Source organism: Hemiscyllium ocellatum, chromosome 23 (genome assembly GCF_020745735.1).
Source record: "Hemiscyllium ocellatum isolate sHemOce1 chromosome 23, sHemOce1.pat.X.cur, whole genome shotgun sequence".
NCBI classification, from domain to species: domain Eukaryota; kingdom Metazoa; phylum Chordata; class Chondrichthyes; order Orectolobiformes; family Hemiscylliidae; genus Hemiscyllium; species Hemiscyllium ocellatum.
This window is the reverse complement of record NC_083423.1, coordinates 27,319,630-27,333,456: the sequence shown is the minus strand read 5'-3', so window position 1 is coordinate 27,333,456 and position 13,827 is coordinate 27,319,630. Positions and strand designations below refer to the sequence as shown.

Here is a 13,827-nt window from a genome sequence, read left to right as displayed (position 1 = left end):
GAAACACTAGAAATGTAATTTGTATGGAAATCAGCATTTTGGTTAAATCAGGAACTAAAGATGATATATTTTCAACAGTTAATAGTTAACAAAAGACAGAAGTGGTTAGCTCACATACCAATCCCCACACTGTACAGCTTTCAACACTCCAACAGCTGCTGTAGTCTGACGTTCAAATCCCTGTCCAATATGATCCGCATGGGCTCGAGTCCTATCCTCAAACAGCATTTCGCGTGGCTCACTTGCACGAGGTAGATACTGTAAATTTTTTATTTCATTGGTAGTTCTGAAAGAAATGGATAAAAGTGTAAATATAAAATAAGACCAACTTTGTATCTTGTTCAGATTCTTTGCTTTCAAATCAACTGCAGGGATTCAAACATCAAAGAGATGGAATGCAAAGATGGAAAGATAAATATACAATGTGAGGCAGTCTGAATCTTAATTTATTAATAAGAAAAAATGTGAATAAATTGCTAAACCAAAGTATGGTACAAAATAGAAGTTTGTTATATTCATTTACAGGAGGGGGGTGTCACTGGCTAGGCCAGCATTTATTGCCCATTCAGAATTAACCAGAGGGCAGTTAAGAGTCAACCACATTACAGTGGGTTTGAAGTCACATATATTTCAAACCAGGTAAATATAGCAATTTCCTCCCCTAAAAGGATGTTAGTTAGCCAGATGGGATTTTTCTGACAATGGATTCATGCTCATGGTTAGAAATTTAATTCCAGATTTTTTTTCTTTCTTGAATTCAAATTTTAGTCAGCCATGGTATGATTTGAATCTGGGTCTCCAGAACATTACTTTGATTAACAGCGCAGAGGTAATATCACCAGGCTATGGCCTTCCCTATGAATTCCATTTCTCTCTCTCCATTCACTCCACTCCAGCTGCACTGATGCCTATTAATCCGTACCTATACAGTACCCAGTTTATTTCATTAATGCCACATACCACTATTCTCCAATTTAAAGTTTCAAATTTCTGATGTATTAAGACAGATCAACTGTACTTTACAAAGCTTAAAGCAATTGTTTTTAACAGCTAATTCAACTTTTTTTAAGCCAGTATAAACAAAATGGGTTTTTGCAATTAAATACAATTGGAAACTAGGAACATACTTTTGGAATAAAAGTTCACATCTACTTCTAACAAATTATCAGTTAACAATGAAATAATTACAAACATATAAATTAAGAATAGTCCAAGGTCATTGGGCTCTTTAAGTTTGCTCCACCATTCAAATAAGGTCATGGTTGAACCATTTGTCTCGGAATTCCACATTCTCATCAAATCCCTTGTTTGACAAGAATTACCTACATTTGATTTTAAAAAAAGATCAGATGTCCACTATCTGTTGAGTTTAAAATTCAACGAACCATAAAGGAATCTCCCCTCACCTGTGTCCGAGAAGGTGACCCTCAATTTTAAAACCATGTCTCTTGGTTCTGGATTCATCCACAAGAGGAAATGTTCTATGTCCATTTTGACAAGATTACTCAGAATGATCAATATGTTTCAACTGAGTCACGCCTTGCTCTCCCAAACTCTAGTGGGAGCAAGGCCAGTCTATCCGATCTTTCCTCATAAAAGATGATTCCACGTGTCAGTCTAGCAAACTTCACCTCCAACATGTTTACATCCTCTTTTAAATGAGGAGACAAAAACTCCACACAGGGTGTATTGCTATACCACGTATTTCGCTAATTCTCAAATTCGCTATAATGAGATTGACAAATTAGGACACTGTTTCTAAAGTGCAAATTTTTCAAATATGTGTTGGTTACAATGTGATTTTGGACCCATTAGGTTAAATGATGCTGCTATCACGTGACTTTCTTATGATATGGGATTGCACGAGAACAGAACTACCGCGTTACAGCAGAACGTGTGTGTGTGCGCGCGCTTTTATAAATATATATGTATTTATAAAACACAATATTCAAGAGGTGGTCTTACTGCTGTCCTGTAAAAGTGAAGCATAACATCCATACTTTTATGTTCAACTCCTCTTGTAATTAAGGACAACATCCTACTACCCTTCATATGAATTCTCGTGTGCAAAACACGCATTCAAATGTCAAGGTCTGTCATAATTCTGCAGTGGTTCTGTTTAAATAATATCCTGCTTTTATATTCTTCCTGCCAAAGTAAACTTCATATTTCCCCACATTATATTCTATCTGCCAGATTTGTACCAACCTAACCTACATAACTTTGCATCCTTATTCTATTATCTTCACAACAAACTTTCCTCTCCTAAATTCCCCGAATGATTTTAAAAAAAAATCATTCATGGCATGTAGGCTTCACTACCATTTGTTGCTCATCCCTAATCCTCTTGAAGATGGTGGGGAGTTGCCTTCTTGAACTGTGCAGTCCATTGGGACAGGTAAAAACAATGACTGCAGATGCTGGAAACCAGATTCTGGATTAGTGTTGCTGGAAGAGCACAGCAGTTCAAGCAGCATCCAAGGAGCAGCGAAATCGATGTTTCGGGCAAAAGCCCTTCATCAGGTATAAAGGCAGTGAGCCTGAAACGTGGAGAGATAAGCTAGATGAGGGTGGGGGTGGAGACAAAGTAGCATAGAATACAATAGGTGAGTGGGGGAGGGGATGAAGATGATAGGTCAGGGAGGAGAGGATGGAGTGGATAGGTGGAAAAGGAGATAGGAAGGTAGGACAGGTCCAGACAAGTCATGGGGACAGTGCTGAGCTGGAAGTTTGGAACTAGGTTGAGGTGGGGGATGGGGAAATGAGGAAGCTGTTGAAGTCCACATTGATGCCCTGGGGTTGAAGTGTTCCGAGGTGGAAGATGAGGCGTTCTTCCTCCAGGCATCTGGTGGTGAGGGAGCGGCTGTGAAGGAGACCCAGGACCTCCATGTCCTCGGCAGAGTGGGAGGGGGGGGGGGGGGGGTTGAAATGTTGGGCCACGGGCAGAGTGGTTGAATGGTGCGGGTGTCCCGGAGATGTTCCCTAAAGCGCTCTGCTAGGAGGTGCCCAGCCTCCCCAATGTACAGGAGACCGCATCTGGAGCAACGGATACAATAAATGATATTAGTGGATGTGCAGATAAAACTTTGATAGATGTGGAAGGCTCCTTTAGGGCCTTGGATAGAGGTGAGGAAGGTGGTGTGGGCGGTGGCAATGGAAGGTGCCAGGATGGGAGGGTGGCATGTAAGGGGGGGCGTGGACCTGACCAGGTAGTCATGGAGGGAATGGGCTTTGCAGAAGGCGTAAAGAAGTGGGGAGGGAAATATATCCCTGGTGGTGGGGTCTTTTTGGAGGTGGCGGAAATGTCGGCGGATGATTTGGTTTATGCAAAGGTTGGTAAGGTGGAAGGTGAGCGTTAGAGGCGTTGTCCTTTTTACGGTTGGAGGGGTGGGGTCTGAGGGCGGAGGTGCAGGAGGTGGACAAGTGGCGTTGGAGGGCACTTTTAACCACGTGGGAAGGGAAATTGTGGTCTCTAAAGGAGGCCGCCATCTGGTGTGTTCTGTGGTGGAACTGGTCCTCCTGGGAGCATATACGGCCGAGGCGGAGGAATTGGGAATAGGGGATGGCATTTTTGCAAGAAGTAGGATGGGAAGAGGTGTAATCCAGGTAGCTGTGGGAGTCGGTGGGTTTGTAAGAAATGTCAGTGTCAAGTCGGTCATCATTAATGGAGATGGAGGGGTTCAGGAAGGGGAGGGAGGTGTCAGAGATGATCCAGGCAAATTTAAGGTCAGGGTGGAATGTGTTGGTGAAGTTGATGAATTGCTCAACCACCTTGCGGGAGCACGAGGTGGTGCCAATGCAGTCATCAATATAGCGGAGAAAGAGGTGGGGAGTGGTGCCAGTGTAATTACGGAAGATCAACTGTTCTACGTAGCCAACAAAGAGACAAGCACAGCTGAGGCCCATACGTGTGCCCAAGGCTACCCCTTTGGTCTGGAGGAAGTGGGAGGATTCGAAGGAGAAATTGTTAAGGGTGAGGACCAGTTCGGCCAACCGAAAGATAGTGTTGGTGGAAGGGTACTGTTGGGGACGTCTGGAGAGGAAAAAATGGAGGGCTTGGTGGCTCTGGTCATGGCAGATGGAGGTGTGGAGGGACTGGATATCCAGGGTGAAGATGAGGCATTGGGGGCTGGGCAAACGGAAGTCTTGGTGGAGTTGGAGGGCGTGGGTGGTGTCTCGAACGAATGTGGGGAGTTCCTGGACTGGGGGGATAGGACAGTGTCGAGGTAGGTAGAGAGGAGTTCAATGGGGCAGGAGCATGCTGAGACAATGGGTTGGCCAGGGTAGTCAGGCTTGTGGATCTTGGGAAGGAGGTCGAACTGGGCAGTGCAGGGTTCCCGGACTATGAGGTTGGAAGCTGTGGGTGGGAGATCTCCTGAGGTGATGAGGTTCTGTATGGTCTGGGAGATGATGGTTTGGTGATGAGGGGTGGGGTCATGGTCGAAGGGGCAATAGGAAGAGGTGTCCTCGAGTTGGCTTTTGGCTTCAGCGGTGTAGTGGTCAGTGCGCCAAGCTACCTCTGCGCCCCCTTTATCCGCTGGCTTGATGGTGAGGTTGGGATTGGAGCAGAGGGATTGGAGGGCTGCGCGTTGTGAGGGTGAGAGGTTGGAGTGGGGTAGACAGGTTGAGGCGGTTAATGTTCCGGCGGCAGTTGGAAATGAAGAGGTCGAGGGCAGGCAATAGGCCAGCATGGGGTGTCCAGGTGGATGCAGTGTGTTGGAGGTGGGCGGGAATCCTGATTGTGAAAGTAAGCTCGGAGGCAGAGGTGACGGAAGAATTGTTCAACGTCACGGCGTGTATTAATGTGTGGACGGAGGAGGATGAAGGCGAGTCCTTTGCTGAGGACTGATCATTCGTCCTCAGTGAGGGGAAGGTCTGGAGGGATGGTGAAAACCCGGCAGGGCTGGGAGCTGGGATCTGGTGTGGGTGTGGAGCTGGGAGTGGGTGTGATGGTGGAGGGGAATGGGGGTGGAGTCAAGAGCAGGGTTACTGTTCCCCTTGGGGTTCTGGGGGGGTGGGGATAGTGACAGCGGGGTCTGTGGGGGGGCGTGTCAGCAGAAAGCAGGTGAGTGGCATTGGTCAGGGCAGAAGTGGTGGCAGACACGGCAGTAGGGGTGGCAGAAGTCATTGAGCGTGTGGCATCAGCGATGATGTGAGGGGCGGAAGTGATGTCATGTGTGATGCATGAGGGATTGTGAGGGACGGAAGTCGTTGTGGGATTGGCCATGATGGGGGTGGAAGTGACATCATCAGTGTGGGCGTGGCAGCTGCATCAGGCCCATGGCTAATGGAGTCCAAGTAGTTGCAGAGGCCAGGGGAACCCTACTGCGAATCCTCTTGCAAGGATGCCTGCCTTGAAGTTTTCCTCCTCTCTCTACAAGAATCTCAGGGAGTCCCTCTCCCACTGCAACTTCCAGATCATTTCCTCTGCCCTGAAGCTCTTCAACTATGTCGTGAAACAAACTCGCTACCACAGCCACATTTGCTTCCTCAGTGTCTGCCTCCATAACCAACTCAACCCACATGGACTCCGGACCACCTTTAACCAGCAGAGTTCAGACTCAAACAGGACAAACAGTACAGACTACAGATTCAAAAACACCAGCAACGGTTCTCCGTCGAGATCCTCTGCTCCACGCTTGCATCAATGCGCCAGCACCTAACCTCTCTACAGTCAGCCCTGCCTCAGCTGAGGGCCACAATCTCTCAGAATTGCAAAGGACCCACTCTGTACTACTTCCTCAGGAGAACTCATACTGTCAACAAACAGTATTTCAACTCCATTCAAACATCAAAAACTGTAAGTACAACAAACTTTTATTTACCCACCTCTATAACCAGCACTCCTCAAACATTCCAGAAGATTCCCCTGGCCTCTGCGACTACTTGGACTCCATTAGCCAAGGGACTGATGCAGCTGCCACCCCCACACTGATTGATGATGTCACTTCCGCCCCCCATCACAACCACTCCCACAACCACTTCCGCCCCTCACAACTCCTCACATGGATCACACGTGACATCACTTCTGCCCCATCACATCATCACTGATGCCACACGCTCAATGACTTCCGCCACCCCTACTGCCATGTCTGCCACCACTTCCACTCGCCTGCATTCTGCTGACACGCCCCCCATAGACCCCACTGTCACTATCCCCACCCTGCAGAACCCCGAGGGGAACATTACCCCTACTCATGACTCCACCGCCATTCCCTCCACCATCACACCCACTCCAGTTACAGGGTCCGCCCCCACTCCCAGCTCCACACCCACACCAGATCCCAGCTCCCAGCCCTGCCAAGTTTTCACCATCCCTCAAGACCTTCCCCTCACTGAGGACGAATGATCAGTCCTCAGCAAAGGACTCGCCTTCATTCCCCTCCGTTCACGCATCAATGAATTTAATACACGCCGTGACGTTGAACAATTCTTCCGTCGCCTCCGCCTCCGAGCTTACTTTCACAATCAGGATTCCCGTCCACCTTCCGAGGACTCCTTAGCCCACTCCAACACACTGCATCCACCTGGACACCCTGCGCTAGTCTATTGCCTGCCCTCGACCTCTTCATTTCCAACTGCCGCCGGGACATTAACCGCCTCAAGCTGTCTATCCCCCTCTCCCACTCCAACCTCTCACCCTCAAAACGCACAGCCCTCCAATCCCTCTGCTCCAATCCCAACCTCACCATCAAGCCAGCGGATAAAGGGGACGCAATGGTAGTCTGGCGCACTGACCTCTACACCGCTGAAGCCAAACACCAACTCGAGGACACCTCTTCCTACTGTCCCCTCGACCATGACCCCACCCTCATCACCAAACCATCATCTCCCAAACCATACAGAACCTCATCACCTCAGGAGATCTCCCACCCACAGCTTCCAACCTCACAGTCTGGGAACCCTGCACTGCCCGGTTCAACTTCCTTCCCAAGATCCACAAGCCTGACTACCCTGGCCGACCCATTGTTTCAGCATGTTCCTGCCCCACTGAACTCATCTCTACCTGCCTCGACACTGTCCTATCCCCCCTAGTCCAGGAACTCCCCACATACATTTGAGACACTACCCACGCCCTCCACCTCCTCCAAGACTTCCGTTTCCCTGGCCCCCAACGTTTCATCTTCACCATGGATATCCAATCCCTCTACACCTCCATCCGCCATGAGCAGGGCATCCAAGCCTTCCGTTTTTTTCCTCTCCAGACATTTCCAAAAGTACCCTTCCACCAACACTCTCATTCATTTGGCCGAACTGGTCCTCACCCTTAACAATTTCTCCTTCGAATCCTCCCACTTCCTCCAGACCAAAGGAGTAGCCATGGGCAACCGTATGGGCCCCAGCTATGCCTGTCTCTTTGTTGGCTACGTAGATCAGTTGATCTTCCATAATTACACTGGCACCACTCCCCACCTCTTCCTCCGCTACATTGATGACTACATTGGCGCCACCTCGTGCTCCCACAAGGTGTTTAAGCAATTCATCAACTTCACCAACACATTCCACCCTGACCTTAAATTTACTTGGACCACCTCTGACACCTCCCTCCCGTTCCTGGACCTCTCCATCTCCATTAATGATGACCGACTTGACACTGACATTTTTTTTTTACAAACCCACCGTCTCCCACAGCTATCTGGATTACACCTCTTCCCATCCTACTTCTTGCAAAAATGCCATCCCCTATTCCCAATTCCTCGGCCTCAGCCGTATCTGCTCCCAGGAGGACCAGTTCCACCACAGAACACAGATGGCCTCCTTCTTTAGAGACCGCAATTTCCCTTCCCACGTGGTTAAAGATGCCCTCCAACGCTTCTTGTCCACCTCCCGCACCTCCGCCCTCAGGCCCCACCCCTCCAACCGTAACAAGGACAGAACGCCCCTGGTGCTCACCTTGCACCCTCTCAACTTTCGCATAAACCAAATCATCCGCCGACATTTCCGCCACCTCCAAAAAGACCCCCCCACCAGGGATATATTTCCACACTGAAAGTAATCTAATCTAATCTAATCTAATTTCCCTCCCCACCCTTTCCGCCTTCTGCAAAGACCGTTCCCCCCATGACTACCTGGTCAGGTCCACGCCCCCGTACATCCCTCCCTTCCATCCTGGCACCTTCCCCTGTCACCACAGGAACTGTAAAACGTGCGCCCACACCTCCTCCCTCACCTCTATCCAAGGCCCTAAAGGAGCTTTCCACATCCAAAGTTTTACCTGCACATCCGCTAATATCATTTATTGTATCTGTTGCTCCCGATGCGGTCTCCTCTACATGGGGAGACTGGGTGCCTCCTAGCACAGCGCTTTTGGGAACATCTCCGGGGCACCTGCCACCAATCAACCACACCGCCCCGTGGCCCAACATTTCAACTCCCCCTCCCACTCTGCCGAGGACATGGAGGTCCTGGGCCTCCCTCACCACCAGATGCCTCGAGGAAGAATGCCTCCTCTTCCGCCTCGGAACACTTCCAATAGTTTCCTCATTTCCCCTTCCCCCACCGCAACCTAGTTTCAAACTTCCAGCTCAGCACTGTCCCCATGACTTGTCCGGACCTGTCCTTCCTCCTTTTCCACCTATCCACTCCACCCTCTCCTCCCTGACCTATCATTTTCATCCCCTCCCGACTCACCTATTGTACTCTATGCTACTTTCTTCCCACCCCCACCCTCCTCTATTCCTGATGAAGGGCTTTTGCCCGAAATGTCGATTTCGCTGCTCCTTGGATGCTGCCTGAACTGCTGTGCTCTTAGTGTGGAAACAAGCCCTTCGGCCCAACAAGTCCACACCGACCCGCCGAAGCGCAATCCACCCATACCCCTTACCTAACACTATGGGAAATTTAGCATGGCCAATTCACCTGACCCGCACATCTTTGGACTGTGGGAGGAAACCGGAGCACCTGGAGGAAACCTATGCAGACATAGGGAGAACGTGCAAACGCACACACAGTCAGTCGCCTGAGACGGGAACTGAACCCGGGTCTCTGGCGCTGTAAGGCAGCAGTGCTAACCACTGTGCCGCCCACGAAGTCCATTGGTATAGGCACACCCACAATGCTGTTTTGCAGGATATTTATCCAGTGTCAGTGAAGGGAATGGCGGTATATTTCCAAGTCAAAATTGTGTGCAGTCAGGAGAGGAATTTGCAGGTGATGGTATTTCATGTACCTGTTGCCTTCTTCTTTCTTGACGGTCCAGACTGTGGGTTTGGAAGGTGATACCTAATGAGACGTGGTGAATTTCTGCATAGCATCTTGCTTTTGGTATATGTTGCTTCTACTGTGTCAAGGGAATGAACATTGAGTCTGAGGGCCAGCATGGATGCCTACAAAATTCAACTTGTCACATCCTGCCAATCCGGAAAAGATCAATTTATCATCCAGTTATTTACCAATATCATTTGATAGTGAGGCTACTTCAATAATATTAAAAACAGACTTGTGAAGCTCTCCTTTGTACACACAAATTCTGCTGAGTTAAAGCCTTGTCTACATGTGAAATAAATTAATATCCAGAAACTGGTGTGCCTATGTACTCAGTAATATAGTATTGTAGTACTATATTATTGTCTTGTAGTATAACCTTGTCATTGTAAATGACAATTAAGAAAGGGGAGACAATGGCCCTATGTTCCTACAAAACGGAAAAGAAAATAAATAAAATTATTCGCCTGCAACCTGATAGTATTCAATATCAATACAGCACCTATGGAAGGTTTTTCATTTGCACATTTGTAGGTTATACCAAGCATAAGCCAATCTCCATAAATAATTTCACTCCCACATACAACATATCAATTAATAAATAAGCCAAATCTATAAATAACTGTTGCACATGTTTACAAAATCACATTTGGCAATCAAATCAATGTGTCTCTCATTGTTCTCTATATTGGTAATTGTAGAGAACAAGAGTTAGTTGCCTGGAGATTACAACATTTAAAGCACCACGTTGTCCAAAAGTTGATGCACTTGATTCTGCCAAGAAACAGGGTTGACCCTGTTTTAAGGTTTCATAGGTCATGCAGATCAGTTCAAATGTCAGAACAGCAACTAGGAACAGAAGATGGTGCTCTGTACAACCAAACAGATGCCTCATGGTTGTGGAGCTCAGGGAAGCCTGCTGGAAGCTGAGAAGATGGTAAAGGTTGCTGGCACAATGGAAGCCCAGGACATTAATCAGTTGGTAGATCAAGCAGTTGGACAAAGAAAAAGCCTGTACAATTGCAGAAACTGGCAGTCATTACAAAGAAATGTCCACAAGCAGTGAGATTCTGTTCATAGCAATTAAAGCGTTGGAAATGTACTGATAATTTGATGTTGGAATACAATCTTGTGAATCCAGTGGGATCCACTCTCAGGAGAAGAGACAACTGAGATAAACAAATGGTTAGACAGTCTGAGCTTTAACTGTTTTTGAAATAAGTCAGAGGCTGGATTTTTGATTTCTGGGTCAAATTTTGATTTATTTTGTTTTCAAAGTTACCAATCCCTAACCAGATCATAAAATTCTGAGGGTCTTGACTGAAACTGTAACAAAGTGAAGGGTCTAGTCTAGGATTTGAACAGATAATAGAACAATGTTGTCTAAATTACAAAGGGGAAACAACATTTTGAGCAAGTCAACTACAATCAAATGTGTGTAATGACATAATGGAAATTATCCTTACACTGGGGATTGTGTGGCTAGGTAACAAGAACATTAGGCATGCAGCAAACCAGGCCACCTCTTCCAATTTTGTCATCCAATTGCAGACCTCGATGGTGCTGCTAAGTAGAAGCGGAGTGATACAAATACGTAACCATGCATTTGAAACTTCTATGCAGTTTGAAAGGTAGCAGAATTATTCACAAGAACTCCATAACATCAATTTGGTATTGGGCAACAAGCTGATGACAGCTGTATATTTTCAGAGCACACCATTTCAAGTTGGCTTGGATTTCAGTAGTCTAAGGAATATCAATGGTGATTCCAATTTCGGATCCATTGTTGCTAGTTTTAAGTTTCACCATGTGTAGATCCAATTATTTCCTTCTGCTACAAAAGCAGAGTCTTCCAGTCCCTGACATTTTGATGCAGTGAACACAGCAAACGTACAGTTCAAAGGAACACATATATCAAGACATATCACTGAAGCACTAACGCATTACGTCTACTTCTTTCACTACAAGAAAATTTGAGTATGTTATTTGCAGGTAATTATCTGGAGTATTTATGGGAGAAGCAAATGCATACTGCAACAAAGTGAAAAGTCCTGACAAGTATGTTACCACTACTGTTGTTATTGCATGACACCATTGGCAAGGCTAAAACAAAATGAAGGACAGTGGTATAACTGAAGACTCAGATGGTCCATAAATTGCATATACTGTGTCAAAATCATTACCAAGAACCTCAATAACACAAGCATCATGGCTCCTTTGACAGCATCTTCCAAACACATATTTATTACTATCAACAAGACAGCAGACACTATCTGCACATTTTCCTACGAGATTCTCGCCATCCTGACTGGGAAATATATTGCTGCTCCTTCAGTGTTGCTGAGTCATAATCCTTGAATTACCTCCCCATGTCATAGTTGTACATATCTACACCAAACTGGCTGCAGCAATTAAAAAAAAAACAGATCATCACTGTAGTGACTGTAAGAAGGAGAGCCAAGTGGACCTCAAAATAAGAGTTCCTGACTGGGGCAATTAATCTGGTCAATCAGGGTGGCCTAGTTGACAGATAAAAAGATAATGTCAGACATTATGACATTCAGTGCTGATTCTGAGGGAGCTGGTCCAGTGTCAAAAATTTTCCACATGTAAATAAATTGGGAAGCTAGGGAGGAGATAGCAGAGCCATTGGCCTGGATTTTTATGTCGTCATTGTCTACGGGAATAGTACCAGAGGACTGGAGGATAGCGAATGTGGTCCCATTGTTCAAGAAAGGGAGTAGGGATAGCCCTAGTAACTATAGGCCAGTGAGTCTGACTTCAGTGGTGGGCAAAGTCTTAGAGAGAATGGTAAGGGATAAGATTTATGAACATCTGGGTAGGAATAACGTGATCAGGGATAGCCAGCATGGTTTTGTGAAGGGCAGGTCGTGCCTCACAAACCTTATTGAGTTCTTTGAGAAGGTGACTAAGGAAGTGGATGAGGGTAAAGCAGTAGATGTTGTGTATATGGATTTTAGTAAGGCGTTCGATAAGGTTCCCCATGGTAGGCTAATGCTAAAACTACGGAGGTATGGCATTGAGGATACATTAGAGGTTTGGATTAGGAATTGGCTGGCTGGAAGGAGACAGAGGGTAGTAGTTGATGGATTATGTTCATCTTGGAGCGCAGTTACTAGCGGTGTACCACAAGGATCTGTTTTGGGACCATTGCTTTTTGTTATCTTTATAAATGATCTAGAGGAAGGACTTGAAAGCTGGGTAAGCAAGTTTGCGGATGACACAAAAGTCGGTGGAGTTGTGGATAGTGAGGAAGGAAGTGGTAGGTTACAGCGGGATATAGATAAGTTGCAGAGCTGGGCGGAAATGTGGCAAATGGAATTCAATGTAGCTAAGTGTGAAGTCGTTCACTTTGGTAGGAATAACAAGATGATGGATTACTGGGCTAATGGTAGGCTACTTGGTAGTGTGGATGAGCAGAGGGATCTTGGTGTCTATGTACACAGATCTCTGAAAGTTGCCACCCAGGTAAATAGTGCTGTGAGGAAGGCATATGGTGTACTGGGCTTTATTGGCAGAGGAATTGAGTTCCGGAGTCCTGAGGTCATGTTGCAGTTGTATAAGACTCTGGTGAGGCCTCATCTGGAGTATTGTGTGCAGTTTTGGTCGCCATACTATAGGAAGGATGTGGAAGCTTTAGAACGAGTGCAGAGGAGGTTTACCAGGATGTTGCCTGGAATGGTAGGAAAATCTTATGAGGAAAGGCTGAGGCACTTGGGGCTGTTCTCATTGGAGAAGAGAAGGTTTAGGGGAGATCTAATAGAAGTGTATAAGATGATTAGGGGTTTAGATAGGGTAGATACTAAGAACCTTTTACCGCTAATGGAGTCAGGTGTTACTAGGGGACATAGCTTTAAATTAAGGGGTGGTAGGTATAGGACAGATGTTAGGGGTAGATTCTTCACACAGCGGGTTGTGAGTTCATGGAATACCCTGCCCGTATCAGTGGTGAACTCTCCTTCTTTATGGTCATTTAAGCGGGCATTGGATAGGCATTTGGAAGTTATTGGGCTAGTATAGGTTAGGTAGGATTCGGTCGGCGCAACATCGAGGGCCGAAGGGCCTGTACTGCGCTGTATCCTTCTATGTTCTATGTTCTAAAGGGTAACTTGGTGACAGGATACCAACCTCAGTGACGTTATTTCAGTGGTGACGGGAGTAAAGAATGTTCTTGAAGGAACTTGCTTTCAACAGTTGCCTTTGAACGGAGGTAAGCATTTCTGGCATCATGCCATTATTCGGGAAGCGTGACTCATTCATTCCTGAAGACTAGGCCCCGGTATGTGGAAAGAATGCTTTTTTTAAAAAAAAACAGGCAAATGACATTGGGGCAGATGAGAAAAGCAACGTGTAATTGTGACAGCTTGTGGAACTGTTGCTTTTTCGGTTATTAGGATCCAAACTTTCCCTGAGGCACCAGGGAAACTAAGTTGACTGATTTAGTTAAGGAATATTATGACTAGCTCTCCTCAAATTCTGAGATGCTATCGTTTTTATTCAGCAAGCTGAGAACTGCGGAATTTTGACTTTATTAAAACAACTGGCAGAGGCACGTAACTTTGATTTAATACTTAATTAGATGCTGAGCGACCTGTTAGTATG

The 13,827-nt window shown here is 46.5% G+C and overlaps 1 protein-coding gene across 1 annotated transcript in view; it reads right to left on the bottom strand.

The window, feature by feature from the left end:
- The window catches only part of LOC132826718 (lysine-specific demethylase RSBN1L-like), a 71,106-nt gene that overhangs the window by 12,533 nt on the left and 44,746 nt on the right, over positions 1–13,827 (bottom strand). Inside the window, exon 5 of the mRNA XM_060842831.1 lies at positions 119–286. Coding sequence (XP_060698814.1) covers positions 119–286 — 168 coding nt within the window. The remainder of the gene's footprint in view (positions 1–118; positions 287–13,827) is intronic.